Raw genomic sequence first — 16898 nt, forward strand, 5'->3', positions numbered from 1 at the left:
CTCAGTAACCAGACAATGTGATGTACTTTTAGAAAAGTACAGGTCTACACGGGGCCTGAAGGCTGCAGATCTTGCTGGTGGGTGTACAATGTGCTGTGGTGAGCGGGCCACATACTGATTTCATTTGATGATAGTTCGCATAAATGTGACACCCACAAGTTGAGCTTTGGGGTTTGTATTGTTTGCAAGCTTATCAGCAAAGGGGTCGCAACACAAAAGGAGACCAAGTACTTGAACGAAAAGCTACACATTTTATTAAATAATTCTAAAAATCAATGACATTAACAAGTGCATTATGGGAACTAAAACCAGCAAGGACCTAAAATTCCAGAGACTGGGCCGGCGCTTCTTCTAAAGGACCCTTTGCAGTCCTCTTGGGCAGGAGCTGGGCCTGTATATTGGGCAATACGCCACCTTGAGCAATGGTCACTCCAGAGAAGAGTTTATTCAGTTCCTCATCATTCCTGACCGCCAGCTGCAGATGCCTTGGCACAATGCGGGATTTCTTGTTGTCACAGGCAGCATTTCCCGCCAGCTCAAGCACTTCTGCAGTCAGGTATTCCAGCACAGCCGCCAGGTAAACTGAAGCACCAGAGCCAATCCTATCCGTATAGTGACCCTTCTTCAGGAGCCGATGGATGCGCCCAACCGGAAACTGCAGCCCAGCTCTGGAAGACCTGGTCTTCTTGCCCACTTTACCCTTGGCAGCCTTCTTGCCTCGTCCAGACATTATCTGATCTAAAGAGAAAAATAAGTTGGTTAGAGGATCATGACAAAACAGTATAGGAAACATTTTAACCATTACATTTTAGGACAGGTCTACTCGTGACAAAAGCTCATGCGAAGTGCTGCCCATTTTCGATTCAGGCCACGTTGTGATGCACCAAAGGTCCCCCATTTCTGCAAATAAGCACAACGCATGCACCAGTATATACACTAAGTGATGGAAGCAGTGGATTTTGGGTGGTGGAATGAATTGCAGCAAATTGAGGAGAGTCGCGCCAAAATGCAGCCCTTAATGCATGAACCCCCATGCCGGCAAACATTTTAATATCTAAACATTTTAGAATGTTGAGCAAGCCTTGCCTATTCAACAACTCGGGTTGTGGTTCATTCAAGAGACTTTCTGCCTCCCAAATAGTTTCATGCACTGCCTGCTTCGACACATTGGGCGAGCAGTCTATAGTGGGCAAGGAGTCTATAGAAGATGAACACTGCAGATCACACATTGACTTTCCAAGACAGGGAATTCATTCAAATGCAGCCCATATGCAATTTCATAGTCTTGAGTTATGAGACAAACGAAAACCTAGGATTCTTACCCCTATTGCCCCCTTAAAGAAAACAATTTATGCCAATTAGCTCACATGTGCCACTTCAGTCCCTCACACAGCAGTATAAACAGAAAGCCAATTTGTGGATCGGCCAATAGTAGTTAACCTTACCTCTCCCCCACCTCCTTACTGTCAGATCCACTAGAGCACCGGAGATAAAAATACCAACCCGTTACCCCCTCCCCTAAAAAGCTGCATGCAGTACAGAAAGAGCTGGGTACTGTGTGTTCTGGACCCGAGCCAAAGGAATGTGTACAGGTTGGAGTCTCATGTGTGGTGCCATGGAGCATTTTGCCTGGGGCAAACGCTATGCACGCTTGAACGACTGATACATTTGATGGCTGTAGGGAGGCATTTTAAATCTGGGTGGAGTGGCATAGTTTACTTATAGTGCATTTGGGAGTGATTGAAGTGCACAATGCAGAATAACACCCCTACTAGTGTCTTTGCCGGTTTGCAGAGCTAAAGGTGCAAATCAAAAAACCTGACCCATCCACAAGGAGCAAACTTGCTATTTGGGCACATCATGCGCGATTACCAACAACGTACTGCTCCAAGTACATAAACATTCCCTGGCACATAGTACCTGGGTTCTTCAGCACCCAACACCTAGTACATTGCAGTGTCTTATTGCACAGTGGGCCTTGGCAAACTATGGCTCCGGCAAACCCACCCCTTCAAAACCTTTAGTCGCACAGTAGACCACTGACTCCATGTTAACAGACAATATTGATCTGTAAGGAGACCACTGACTCCATGTTAACAGACAATATTGATCTGTAAGGAATGTTTTCTAGGTGCACAAAAAAAAACAAAAAAAAAATAAAATAAAGCACACCCCCCTCCTGGGCAGGGCCTGGTGTAGCCAGGATTCTTCCTAGTGCCTCCACGAAATTTCCACAGATTAAAAACGAGGGGTAACCTGGTATGGATGGAATATTTACTGTGCTAATGGGGTGGCGGAATTGGGCAGGTGAACTCAATCATTTTAATTACAATCGAATTTGCAAAGGTAAAAACACATTAAAGAGCTAAAATGGGAGACGCAATGCACACTCCAGGCAAGGGCAACCGAAAGATGGCAGTCAGATCTTCGTTTCAGTAAAAATTTATTTCAGAATACAATGAAATTTAGATGCAAAATTACAGTCAAGACAGAACAGCAGCTTACTCTGACATGCGAGAGATTATATGAAAGTAGTTACAGTTCTAAAGCAGTTTGAATATTGCACAGAAGAATAAATGCAGACTAGGTAACTGAAACCTATGGTTTGCCTTTACATACAATACCATTCTTGTAATGCACAGCATTTTCAAACCAGTCACTATATTAAAAAATGGAATTCAGCTTCAATATTTATTGGCATTTTTAAAGCACCCACACAGCCCGGGTGCATCGAGGTGCTGGATCCGGGATCGAACCTGTGTTGCTTCGTGTCGTCTTGTTTCCAAGGCGAGCATGTTACAACTGAACTATCCTTCCGGGAACATATTCATGCATTGGAGAAGCTATGTTGGCGACCCAATTGTTGTATATGGAAAAGGACATGGCCCCTTTAAGAGGACCAAGGCAAGGGGAGCGGGAGGAAAGCGGAAGGGGAGGGAGACAGGAGGAAGGGGGCAGAACATGTGAGAAAGAATAAAGTAGGTTGATAGGACACCAGGCTCCGTGTCTTTAATCAGGTGTATGCATGGGTGATGCGTAGGGCAGGCTTAACACTGGCGATGAAGCCGATGCGAAGACTCGCGTGCCGGCAGCAGTAGCAGGAGGGCGGTGAGCCCAGCAGTTGAGGACCACTGCAGAACTACTCCCTGTTGGGAATGGCAGGATACTGCGCGCGTTACCTCCCAAACTATGCCTCAACAACTGACCCGCTCCGCAACCTCCTAAAGAAAAATACACCATTCACTTGGGACGCACCTTGCCAAGAAGCGTTCATGGCAATAAAGGAAGGCCTCTCCAACAACCGGCAACTGGCATACCATTATTACAGTTGATGCGAGCCCGGTGGGACTAGGAGCCATCCTAGCCCAGACCGACCCCTCGGACAGTACTCATCACGCAATAGTTGCATATGCTAGCCGTGCCCTGTCACACACTGAAAAAGCTTACTCTCAAGCGGAGAGAGAAAGCCTAGCCGCTGTGTGGGCATGCGAAAAGTACCACCATTTCATCATCGGTCGAAATTTCACCCTGGTCACGGACCACCAAGCCCTGCTATCAATCTTTGGAAACCCCAGGACGAAAATGCCGCCGCGCATTGAACGGTGGGGGATAAGACTGCAAGAGTACGATTACTCCATTATCCACAAACCAGGGGGAGGTGCCAATCCAGAGGACCACCTATCCAGGCATCCCCTAAGGGACAAAAAGGACACACTAGAACACAAAGCCACTGAATATATCTCATACCTGTCAGCAAATGCCACGCCACCCACCATCTCCTTAACAACATTTGAGGAAAGAAGCAAAGCAGACCCGACAATCAGAGCCGCTGTCTCCCTCACCCGCTCCAACAAATGGAGAGAGCATCGCACAAGAAAACGGAAATGGAGGAGGTAGACCAGAAAGAACTCGACCGGCTGTCCAAGATACACGATGAACTCATAGCCACAGACCAAGGACTCCTATTGCGGGGGAAGAGACTAGTAGCACCCAGGGACCTGAGAAAGACCCTGGCAACCCTAGCTCATGAAGGCCACAGAGGCATAGAGAACAACAAACGATTCCTCAGGAACTACATCTGGTTCCCATATATGGATGTGATAGTAGAAGACATGCGCAAGCACTGCAGACCCTGCCAACTAGCAGCGCAAGGACCGAACCCAAACCCTCTGCAGCCAACAACGCTCCCGACAAGACCGTGGCAAAGAGTCGCAATGGACTTCTATGGACCCCTAGAAGGGGGTTATCTATTAGATTAGTATTCGAGATTCCCCTTTGTCAAACAAACGATGTCAACATCATTCGAGGAAACCGCACCCATAGTGGACGAACTGTTCAGCGAATGGGGCATCCCCAACGTTGTCAAAACAGACAACGGATCTCCATTCCAAGGAAGGGAATTCGCAAACTTTGCAAGCCACCTAGGATTCCACCACCAAAAGATCACCCCGCTGTGGCCCCAAGCCAACGGGATGGTGGAACGATTTATGGCTACCATCAAACTGACAAGACAAAAGGCAGTGGCAGAGCAGACGCCACATCCGAAAGCCATCTGCAGCATGCTCCGGGGCTATCGGAATACCCAACATGACGCGACAGGAAAACCACCAGCCGAACTCATGGTGAGATACCAACCCAGAACGCGCATTCCCCGATGGGATTATACACCTGAAGACCTAGCCATCAGAGAACGAGACGCCGAAAAGAAGAGGAAAGCAAAGCAATGGGCCGACACGAGAAGGAGAGCGAAAGAACAACAGCTAGAGATCGGACAAACTGTCCTCGTGCGACAAAAGCAGCGCAAGAAAACAGACACCCGGTACAGTCCCGAACCGCGAATCATCACAGCCATCAAGGGACCCATGGTCACATCAACCGGAGACCTAGGAGACATCACCCGCAACTCCTCATTCTTCAAGAAATTATATCTAGAGGAACCCGAGACACAAGAAACACCTACTGAGGACGGTAGTGAGGAAGAAGAAACAGAGCCCCCAGTGGATTCAACTGGCGAGAGCCGCGAATCACCAGGGAGACCCCCTCGGACAATAAGGAAGCCAATGAGACTCATCGAACAGATGTAATTGGACATTCAGGTTAAGCACGGGGGAGGTGTTGTATATGGAAAAGGACATGGCCCCTTTAAGAGGACCAAGGGGAGCGGGAGGAAAGCAGAAGGGGAGGGGGACAGGAGGAAGGGGGCAGAACGTGAGAGAGAGAATAAAGTAGGTTGATAGGACACCAGGCTCTGTGTCTTTAATCAGGTGTATGCATGGGTGATGCGTACGGCAGGCCTAACACCAATTAACATTTAAATGTACCCAAAGGGGGTGGGGGGAATGGGGTGAAAAGGTGTCAGGTCAAGGGATACGCAACTCCGAATTTCAACTAGGGGAGCGGATGAAGGGCATGTCTTTCCTGCAGAGCAAGGAAAGACATTGTAGAACCGTTCCCCCACCTAACTCCCTACCCGACCCCACCCCACCCCCCCCACACACACACACACAGGTCTGGTCACCGTAGCCAACAATTTGAAGTGCAACCAAGGCAAGCATCCTTACAGTTACTGGGGCTGGATGGCCCTGGTTCACGTCATCTTTTCCTGCACTACTTGGTTCAGGCTCTTGAGCTGGAGAGGTGGGCCACAGCTCAGTAGTGGAGTCTCACAGCAGAAGTGCAGGATAACGAGCAACACAGCCTCAGGGCCAAGTGTAGCTCAAAAAAACAGTGTGCAGTAAGAGGGTTAAGCAGGGGGTGATGCAGCTAGGTTGGCATGCCAACCTAGGTACGGCTCAGATAGATTTAGGGGTTAGAACATATCAAAGGACAGGTCAGGGTGGGGGAATGAAGCACCAAGTCAAACACTGGGTGAGGGTGCAAACATTTCATAACAAGCAGGTGAAAGCATTCAAGGAAAACATGCAGAGTGACAGACATCCATGCAGGCCAGGGAATCCTGCCCTAGGTGCCAGAAAAACTTACAAGATTAGGGTTCTGTTTAATCTGAAAAATGGAATGCAAACTTGGAGGCCAAGGTGACATGGTGGCTGTTAGCGAGAATTCTCAAAATGTGCTAATGTCCCTTACCTCTGAGACCCTCAGCAACTTTGCTGGATTTCTAGGATTTGATTTTTTACCCAATGTGTGAACCACTCCATGCATTTTGCTGTGCGTTTTACATTTGTGTTCTTTGGTTATGGATTTTAAAACAACTCCTTGGCATCATCTTTCTGTGCGTCACAGCACCTTCAGTGCAGTGGCACAGTGAGGTCTTTCAGACTTCCCCTAAACCTTGGGACTGACTATCTAGAGCATGTAAAGTTAAATTGACATTAGTAGTCCCAGCCCACATACACTATCTTCCTATAGAGTGCTGGAGGGGTTGCCTATTGCCCCCCACCTCAGAGTCAAAACACCAAAACACTCAAATGTTACCCTTTCCTACTAATGGCTGGTGGCAGTGGTTTAGATCAAACTACCATGATTTTTCCCGACCGTGAATTAGCTAAAAAACGGGTCATCCATGTTTTCAATATGGTGCTCAAGATACATCTGTAAAAACAGAGACTCTGGTCATCTTTTTTCACCATTTCTTTTAGGAAAGGTCCTTGTGTTTGTCTCTGCGTGCCAAACCAGGTTTGGACCCTTTGTTCATTGGCCTTTGGCGGGCTTCAGTGCTGAAGCCCACTCTGGCGACCAAATGTCTTGGATGGACAGGATGTGAGGGAGGTGCCTGAAACTCAGTCTCCTAGGAGACATGAATGCACTCTGGCATGATTGGCCTTCTGGCTGTCCGGCAAGGACAGCCACCCTGCTGTGTGAGTGACAGCCAGGATGGAATGAATGAGGGAAACAGTTTAAAAGCAGGTCTCTGGGACTTAAAGCAGAGTCGACCACTGGAACGAAAAAACCGAAGACAAGCTGAAGGAAGAGGACTGCTGCCACTCCTGGATGACAGGTGAAGCCCTGCTGCAGGTCCGAATTGCCTGAAACTCCATCAACAGCAGCCCTTCAAGGTTAACTTCCCACCAAACTCAAGGGAAGAACTACCAACTCGCAAGACACCTGGACACTGTCCCTATCTTGGTCGATTTTTCTGAGTGCTGTTGAAAACCGTATAGCCAGAGGGAAGGAAACCAGCTTGTGGACTCAAGGAACTCAAAAAAAAAAAAAAACGTTTTGCCAAGCTGGTGCCCTCATCCCTGGGCAGGGCAGGAAAATCCTGACATCCGTGTCCCCATGACTGAAGCACAGGAACAGCAAGATCTGCCAAAAACACCTGCCTCAGCTACAGCTCTTCACTTTAAGTTACTGGGCAAATGCGGTCCGGAATCAACCCCGGGCCCTCAATGAGCCCCTAGGGTCTCATTAATCTACCACAAAGATGGCACACCCTCAGCTGTCACTACAGAAAATGCTCAGATAATGCCTCAAGGTTTGACCATCTATATCCCCAACTGCAAAAACCACTGGGACTAGTAGCATTCAATAGATATCACACAGTCATCACCGCTATAAGGGGCACAGATAGCATAGACCTAGATGCTTAGTATCCTAGACCCAACTGATACCGACAGCTACATTGAGCTCTCCAATAAATGCTACCCAGTATCGGACATTTTACCAAGTCTCCTGTACTACCGGTTACGGCATCACTCAACATGGCAAAATGAGTATTTAATCTGTGCTGCCACAGCGTCGTACACAAATAATCCATTAATCTCACTTAAAAATATTGCCAGGTATATAATACCAAGCCTCAGACATCCATTATGTCATCTACCACTTCCTGGATATATGCTTTACCAACTCTGCAATATAGATATATATAATTATGATGCTTAAAAAGAAATGCACATGCTTTCTCCATCCCCAGTAATAGACTAGACACAGCATCCACTGAGCTACCCATCAAGATAATACAATACATAGGAACTTGAAAGTCAATGAACAGGAACAGAAGGTCACTTGTAAGTACTATTAGTAGGTGCTTGCAACCTTGCCACCAGAAAGAAGGAAATTAAACTAAACTCACCCACATTAACACATTAGCATAAGTCACTGCCATTTGTTTTTCCTTTTTGACATAACTATTCAACCATGAAGCTCACCACATGTTCACCCACGCTATTCTGTTACCCGAGAGTGAAACATTTCATAACAGTTTCAAACAATTCCTATTAATACATCCCTTGCAGTTGGACATTTTACATGGACATATGCTGAAAAATCACCTGCATGCATCACCAACATTACAGAACTAACATTTGGCCAATAAAACAGCAACTAACATTTATCCAACCAACTCAGGCAGTAGATCGAGGCATTAGGTTAGAATTGCTAATAGATGCAATCGTACAATAGTTACATTCTTTAAAGAAATTAATTAGGTAAGGATCCTGTAGAACTAAAAGATTAGTTTCCTTTTGCATTGACTTCTCCACAAATTGAGCAAAATATCTAGAACAGTTGCCAACTTCCCTTCCTCTGAGCAAGGAGTAATCAATAGAGCAGCTCAATCCCTCCATGCACCACTTCCAACTCCACTACAGTAATTCTGATCCTCGTCCAACTCATGGACAGTCCTTCAAATGTACACAGCACTTTGGGTTCCTACTTGCATGACCCATCTTGTCAGACTTGTTGCAATGTTTAACCTCACGTTGTCCCCTGCTTCGCCACACGACACTATGCGGTTTCTTCTTATGCATGTCCATGGGCCATCTTCAACGCTACCGACTCCTCAACTCGCCCCTTCAATGAGTGACGTACAACTCCTTACGTGGCATCACCACAACCTTCCTGGGCTCCGAGGCAGCAGGAGCTGCAACAGTTATCAGAGCTCTTAGCCAAACTGTCATTGGGACACAAGTCAATCGCCAGATCAGTCCAAAACCAAATTCAGACCTCAGCAAACAGCAGATACTACATTAACAATCTTTGGAGCAATCGTGCTGCCCCCATACTCCTGCTACGATGATGGCGCTAGATAAGCCAGCAGCTAATACTTGATCCCTGGGTGGTGGGGTCAATCTTGGGGTGACGGCCAGTACCTCATGTGCATCCCCCCTCAGCAGTCAACTTAATAAACCCATCCTTGTCGCCCATGTTGTGGTGCATCAGAAGTGAGCCTGTTGAGTCGAGATCAGGTAGACCACGTTGACAGGTAAGCATTTCACAGGTCTTTGGGTCCTACTTCCACTCAAGTGTACAGAACTAAGACCCTCTCCTGACCATCATCGCCCACCACCAGGCTGTCACCTTCAGTGGTGTTTCTAGGTTAGGGCCAGGGGAGAACCAAAGACCACTTGTGGGATGTATTGACCCACTCTGCTGTACTATGTGGCCTCACTCTACCATCTATGGTGCGAGAAACAGAAAAATGGCAGCAAAACCCTTGTGTGCGCCAAAACCGCATTTGCAACACACAAAGATGGCTGCGTAAATCTGCCACCCATGGTGCATGTGTGGTGGAACAGAGCACATGCTGCAGAATAAGTGCCAGGGGGCTCCATGACAAGTAAACATGGAGCCCAGAGGGTGCAGCAGCGCTTTGCAAGTGAAACTCAAAAATGTGCCTGTAAATGACATTTACTTTGCTGCTGAAACTTCAAAAATGTCTGCACATAACACTTTCCAACACTGAAAATCTTACTTGGCGCTAAGATCCATTTAATCTAATGAAGCACTGAATTTACAAGGTCCTGAAATGTTAAGAGCAACATTTTCTCAGCAAAACTGGATTGCCTGTAAATGACAGTTCCCGTCAAAAATCTGTGTGCACCCACGGCTACCTGTGAGTGACAGCCCCTGTCAAATGGGCTCTCCTGTTTAAACTTTAAAGTTGTCTAAAACTAAAGATCTGCCGGATTAGCAAATATAAAAGGACTGTTGCTGAAAGAAACACTGATCTCAGTTGTTTTGATCCCACAGGTTTAAATCTAAGAATGTAATTTATCTATGTAATCTGATGCAACAAGTTGGTTTTATGCTGGATTTCAAGTCAATAAATTGAAGAATTAACTTGCTGGGCCTGCAAGAAGTTGAAAAACAGGTTTCTAGCCAAGGGGAGGGCATTCCTCTCAGCAGAAGCTCACTGACATGATAATTGTGGGGTAGGACAGACTTGTCTGCTACCAAGGACTGAACAATGGCGGATTCTCCAGGCCAGGAAATGGACGTGTGAAAGGTCGTAAACTAGGCCTGCAGAAGGAAATTCCAAAGGTTGGGGGCTGCTCCTTGCCTCCAGAAACAGACAAAGGCTCACCATTTGCTGCAAAGAATACGTAATGAACAACTTTTAGAGACTTCTAACGCACTATCAGAAGTGGTGAAAAAATATGAAAAAATGTTGGCACTACATTTCAAAACGTGGTAGAACTGTACCATATTCTGAACTGGAAAGGCAATATATGTGGTTTTATAGGAACTGTATTTATGCTCTTATTTGCACACATTCCCATGGTAAACACATTTGTGGAAATTTGTAGAAAGTTCGGAAAATGTTTTCATGGTGAAATGGACAAAATGCTGCAAAAAGGCGAAACAAGGTCTCGCAGCTGTGGGATTTTGAAGAACAGATACTCCATAAAATATGTGATTTTCATAGAGGTTACAAATGTATAAATATGTATTTAGGTTTTTGATACTAGTGGCTAGGGGAGGTTTCTAAGGATTGTAAAAACTAAACCATAAACTTCATCATCCGTCTTTGATCCAAAGAGTCGGATGCAAGGTGGAGATGAGGCTCTGATCCAATCCCAGTTCACAGGGGCGAGTTTAGTTAAGCCGGCCCATACACCCATTTTGTGATGACATTGGAAAGGATAAATAGAGACAACAGACAACACAGACACTCTTCTGATTCCAGCGAAGCACTGATCCAGCATTCAACATCCAGCCTTTAACATCCATCCAGATGCCAGTCAACAGGCCAAGCAGTAGCTGAACCATTTTCAGCTAGGCCTCAATCCTCAACTAATCCTTACAACCCAGTGAAGCGCTGTCGTGTGGGAAAACATCCTGAAGGTACCTGGCTTGCTACCATAATGCCTGATGAACTCACCATCCCGCTGATCTGAAATATCCAGAAGCAAGAAGGGCAGATCCCGTGCAGTTCCAGCGACCAGCCTAGCTGATCCTATCCTGAGACTGATGTGCTGTCCTTGCCTGATAGATCCAATCCATTGACCAAAATTTTGATAGTCCAAAAATCTTTAATCCCATTGGATTGCGAGTATTAACAGGACGCTAGAGAACTATTCTATACCTTTTCTCTTGTTCCCTCCTAATCTCTGAACTATCCTTATTCATAACCTGTAACAGTAAAAATCTTTAGTGCTATCCTATCTTGTCCATTTGCTAAAGTGTCATTTGCATAGCGATTTTTATTTGTGTAACTCTTACCCATAAATTCCACAAGTGTTTGGACTGGTTCCGCTGGGGAAGGCGATGGGGATCCGTTACTGAAGTCATGAATCAGTCTCGCAGCTCACTTCATCCCAACGTGGTCATCTAGCCTGCATGCTCTAGTCTTGAGTAAAAGCATAATCCCTACTTTCTGATTTTAAACTGAAGTGCTTGCCCAAAGTCGGGTCTTTATTTTAAAAAACACCTCACTAAAATCTCTATAACTCCCTCCGTTTTGAAGACCGAAACGAAATTTCAATTCCTACTGATACCCAACATCCTCAGCTATCGCCACAACTCATATCTTTGACCCGTTCATCAAAAAAAATCACATAAGTAAAAGTTTGCTGCAAATTTACACGTGTGAATCGTCTTTAAATTATTTCCCACTTTGCCTTTCAGATTCCAATTGTTTTCTTTTGATTAATTCCTTGCTTGCATCTGTTCAAAGCAGCTCCCGTACAAATTATAATTTAAGCATTTTAGACCACATTTAGTGTTTTTACTCAGCAGTTTCAAAGCCATCCTGACAGTTGAAAAGTCAAATCCATTTTTCTCTTGTGTTTAAGGTGGGAGTGATATTCTGTTTGCTCTATTATTCCTGAGTACCTGCTCTCTCCTCACATCTATTTAAATTACCTCTTGGTGGGTTGAGGGGTGTTGCAGGGGGAACCTCCAACCATAGTGCTATCTGTTCCAAACCAACCCAAAAGTATTTTTCTTTGCTGCATTCTTTTTGTGTTCATTACCTGATTCCCAGTGCATTAAAGATATCATTCATTGTACTTGTCACCCCTTGGTAATTGTTGGTACCTATTAAAATATATTGTGTTTTGAATTGTAACTAAATAAAGCCTCTGCAAACTAGCCCGATTCCTGGTTCAGTGTGACCAGGGGTTTGGGGTTATTTTGAGAAGGGTGTGATATGAGTGGTATATCATTCAGAATATTGAACTTGTAGACAAAAATAAATAAGGGTTTCATTTGTGCACTCACTACATGCTGGGCGAGACTTGGGTGTGGGCCTGATTGAAATCCCTTACACACTACAATGTGGTAAACCTCCTCCCCAGGAGGCAGGTGAGAGTTCTGGTAGCTGTGCTTACTGCCACCCGATGGAGAAAGCCAGCATGGAACAGAATGCTCTTGGGCTGACGCCTCTGGTCCAAAATGGGCTCCTGCTCTAGTTGTTGGGAGCTTGTGCTCTGGGTGTGGACGGACAAAGGATGCCAGGTTCAGGGCTTGCAATCCTGGTGATGGGGTCCATGATGCCAGGTATGGGGCTTGCAATCTCTGGGTGGAGGGCAGGATGCAGAGTACGAGACTTCTCTGGGGAGTGGGGGGGCACAGAATGGCAGGTAATGTTTTTGCACTGGTTAGTGGGGGACAGGATACCCGGCAGAGGCGTTGCTGGGGGGTAAGGGGATTGTAGCCCTGGATAGAAACTCAGGAGCTACAACCAAAAGGCTAGCTAGCCCAGAGCCCTGAAAGTCCCAACATTGGTGTAGCCCCAAATCTTTCCCAGACATAGCAACAACCCCGATGCCCGGCATGCAGCTTGCAATCTTGGGGGTGGGGCTACCAGCATGCTCTGGGGCACTAAGATACACATGGTGACATTACCACCATAAAACGGCGGTATTGGGGCATTGCAAGCTGCACGTGCAAGGCTAAATATTGCCTATGTGCTGACAAGGCATATTATCAATTATTGATGGATTGGAGGGCGCATTAGAACACGTCATACAGAGGCAGGCTTGGGCAAGGCGTACATGGCACGGTTATGCTCAACTGGCAGATTGCAACTCCCTTATAGCATAGCAAAAAGGGTCATCCTGCGTTGCCAGCCATCTGCAGCATTTGAGCAACACCAAGGTATACTTTAAAGCAACGTGGGATTTTGTTGATACCACCTTATAATTAATTTGGTTATATGACAACATATTAAAACGGATGTCATTTGTACTGACCTGTGTCGCATAATTGGTATTGATCTTACAGTTGATGCCCTGGCATCACAAGTTTGCTTGTAAATGCCTTTAGTCACATTGTGCATTGGCGCTTACATCAAGTGAATTGCGTTTCAAATCACAATTAAAAAAATGCTCATTTTTACCTCCCCAGGTTCACGTTGGGCTACTTCGCCCATTTCAGTTAGGGAAAACCGTTCACATAGTCGCCCATTTCAGTTTGGGAAAACCGTTCACATAGTCCCATTTTTTTTGGTCGAACCCCCGTAACCCGCCCGCTCTTGCCTGTGATCACCCCTCTGCCCTTCCTGGAGACACCACCTCACCTTCAACTGCCACCAGTGGAACAGTCAGCCTTCATCACGCAAGATACCATGAACATGCCAACAATGACACTCTTCCAACTACACATACATAGCCCCAATACAGGCCGTCTCTAAGTTACCACCATCACAAAAAAACGAAGAGTCTCTTGATAACTCCAATTTCAGCCTTGTCCAAAGACTCAAACGGATGAAGCTGAGGAACGCGACTAGTAGAGTAAGGATTGGGTGTTTCACTGAATGGGTGCCAAGTGTTGAGCACACAACCACGTGACATGCGCCTACTTGTGTGCCAAAGCTCACTATTCGGCCAGGACACCGAGTCGAGTGTTCAGAAGTATATGCCGTGCACCCACCCCCCTGCATAGAAGCTCGATATTCGCCCAGGACCCCGAGTCGAGTATTCAGGAGTATACGCCGGGCACCCACCCCCCTGCATAGAAGCTCGATATTCGCCCAGGACCCCGAGTCGAGTATTCAGGAGTATACGCCGGGCACCCACCCCCCTGCATAGAAGCTCGATATTCGCCCAGGACCCCGAGTCGAGTATTCAGGAGTATACGCCGTGCACCCACCCCCCTGCATAGAAGCTCAATATTCGCCCAGGATCCCGAGTCGAGTATTCAGGAGTATACGCCGTGCACCCAACCCCCTACATAGTTGCCTCTAAATGCACACTGGAAGGGTGGGCAATTTAAATGAAAACATGTACCTTTCCCGTTTGATACACGATCAGAAACTTCTCAGCAGGAAAACTAACCCACACATTCAAAAACGTCTCCTTTTAAAGCATCATCCAGAGCGTCGCCCAATAACCTGCCCCTCCCCCTCAGTAACTATTGTCACCTGCGTCTACTTCCCACCCCCATTCCACGCCCAGCTCTCTACAGGGAACCGAGACTGCGAACCAAGACGTGTTGTCATTTCTTAGTGCCACGGGGTTGTTTGCAGCATAGACTTATTTCTTGAGGAACACATTTTATCAGCAGTAGCCTGAAATACCTTGTGATCAAAATCTTAATTTCCGTCATATTTGACATGAAAAAAAGCATTTTCAGATGGGTTAGGAAATGAAAATGAAAGCAATGAGCGAAGCGTGGGAGGTTCGAGAGGGGGGAGGGCGGGGCTTAGGGCGTTGGAATGTGAATGTGGTCTTCGAATTATTCTCGACAGGTGCCCACTGGTCTCTTGTAACCAGAGTAGCGTTTGCCAGTCCCTCAATGTTAAGCCAGCAAGCCGGGCCTTAACGTTTTTGCGGTGCTGTATCAAAATTACGACGTATGTGGTAATTGCCTCCCTTTTGACGGCCTACATTTTAATTTTAAGAATGGGGTTTTGGGGAGGGCTACCCCAGCCCTACCCTCATCCCTGTTCCTTACCCAACCCTTACTTTTCTTTTCTTTTTTAAACCGTTATGTACGGTCAACTTGCAACTAGATGTTTTTTAAAAACCCTTTGTTCTTATTTTTCTTTTTCTGATTTGAAAGGATTTTACTTGGGTTAACCTTATCTCAGCTGCTTATGTCGTCTGTACAATTCGCCCAAAAATTGATTTTGTAGTTTTTTCATCAATCTGACTGAACACACATTTTCAGTTTTTCCTATAAGGTGGGACTTTTGCGCCACCTATACGTATAAGCTGAAATAATGCATTAGAGCAGTGTGCCAGCGCCACGTTTGGCGCAGGCCATTTTGTCACGCCTCTATGGCTGCAGAGCCTCTTTGGACTAAGCTGCACAAAATACCCAGACTCGCCATCACTGGAAAAGGTTGCTTTAATGCGACAGCAGGGCTTTAAGTGGGCCGGGGCCTGCCGGGGCTGGGCCCCGGCAGGCTCCGAAATTTCGTTTTGAGGCGGGGCCCTGCCGGGGCCCACTAATCTCCCCTGGCAGCCCCGGCCACTACACGAAAAGGCATTTTTCTCTACAGCCTGAAGCTCTCGCTCGTCTGCGAGAGCTTCAGGCTTCAGAAAAAAATGCCTTTCAGCTATAATGGTGGCGCCGCACCTGCGAGGCATCCCTTTAATCAAGGGATGCCACGTAGGCCGGCGCCACCATTATGGAGAAACGTGAGGCCGCTGGAAGCAGAAGCCTTGCTTTCTAAATACTGAAGCTCCCGCGGATTCGCGGGAGTTTCAGTCTTTAGGAAAAAGGCCTCTGCTTCCAGTGGCCTCACCCTTTCAGCCTTAATGGTGACGCTGCCCCTCCCCAGCTGGCGAGGGGCAGCACCACCATCAAGGCTGAATAGGCGAGGCGCTGTCCCCTGCCAGGCAAGCCTATACAAAATAAATGCAGAGATCAGCACCCTCTCCCCTGTAGGGGAGAGGATGCTAATCTCTACAAAAGGCTGCCTGGCAGGGGTGCCAGTAGCCCATTGAGCCGGGGCTCGTCAAGGAGGCGTGGCCTAACGGCCCATCAAGAGCCTGTTAGGCCACGCCCCCTCGATGGGCCCCGGCTCGATTTGTAGTGCCACTTAAGGCACTGTGCGACAGACAACAGTTTACAAACTTCGCTAACGGCCCCTCGGCCTTACAAACTAACCAAACCGTTATAAATGTGATTAAAACCCCCCTACTTCCCATTCCTTCCCTTCAAATATTCCTTCCCCAAGGCAGCTGAAAGGAATGAAAATAATACAATTTCACCACTTTGCACTGGGACGAAAAAGATGTCTGCAAAGTGTTGTGAAGGTCAGGCATGTCCCTTAATCATGGTCAGGCAAGCCTAATTGAGAGAGCACACCTGCAACCTGTTAAAGGATTACAGGTGTATAAAATGAGGAGAAAGCAACACAAAGAAAAGCAGCAGGCAGGGACGTCATTTCACCATAATGCCAGTGGTAGCAGAAGTGACATCACACAACCCTTGACCCCTGGTGACATCACAGGAAGTGATGTCATTTGTTGACAAAACAGGAAGTGCTCTCACAAAGCATTGTACACTACTAAAAATATGGTTAGATATCGCTATAGTGTGATGTACATTTCATACAAGAATGGATCGCCATATGTATCATTAATATCAGTATATATAGGCCCACATTACCAAATTACTGTGAATGCAAGCAGACGTCCATGACCAAATGATAATGATGTGTTATTATATAGCACTTACGCCTAAGCGCTTTATATAGAAAAAAATATACACCCAATATCCCCCAACCGGTGTTGGTACTCATTTATCGACCTCAGAAGGAT

The 16898-nt window shown here is 46.6% G+C and overlaps 1 protein-coding gene across 1 annotated transcript; it reads right to left on the reverse strand.

Moving 5' to 3' along the window:
• Window positions 1-231: 231 nt before the first annotated feature.
• On the reverse strand, window positions 232-14521 carry LOC138526351 (late histone H2A.1-like). Its single transcript, XM_069636995.1, has 2 exons — window positions 14415-14521; window positions 232-738 (listed from the first exon to the last, which is right to left on the reverse strand). Exon 2 carries the CDS (start codon window positions 728-730, stop codon window positions 320-322), a length of 411 nt encoding a protein of 136 aa, XP_069493096.1. The 5' UTR covers window positions 731-738; window positions 14415-14521; the 3' UTR covers window positions 232-319.
• Between the last annotated feature and the right edge of the window lie 2377 nt (window positions 14522-16898).

The sequence above is a fragment of the Ambystoma mexicanum genome, chromosome 7p (genome assembly GCF_040938575.1).
Source record: "Ambystoma mexicanum isolate Mex_15411 chromosome 7p, UKY_AmexF1_1, whole genome shotgun sequence".
Taxonomy (NCBI): domain Eukaryota; kingdom Metazoa; phylum Chordata; class Amphibia; order Caudata; family Ambystomatidae; genus Ambystoma; species Ambystoma mexicanum.

Excerpts from the sequence above, each read along its gene's own strand:
- LOC138526351 (XM_069636995.1), bottom strand. The coding sequence starts at position 730 with ATGTCTGGACGAGGCAAGAAGGCTGCCAAGGGTAAAGTGGGCAAGAAG.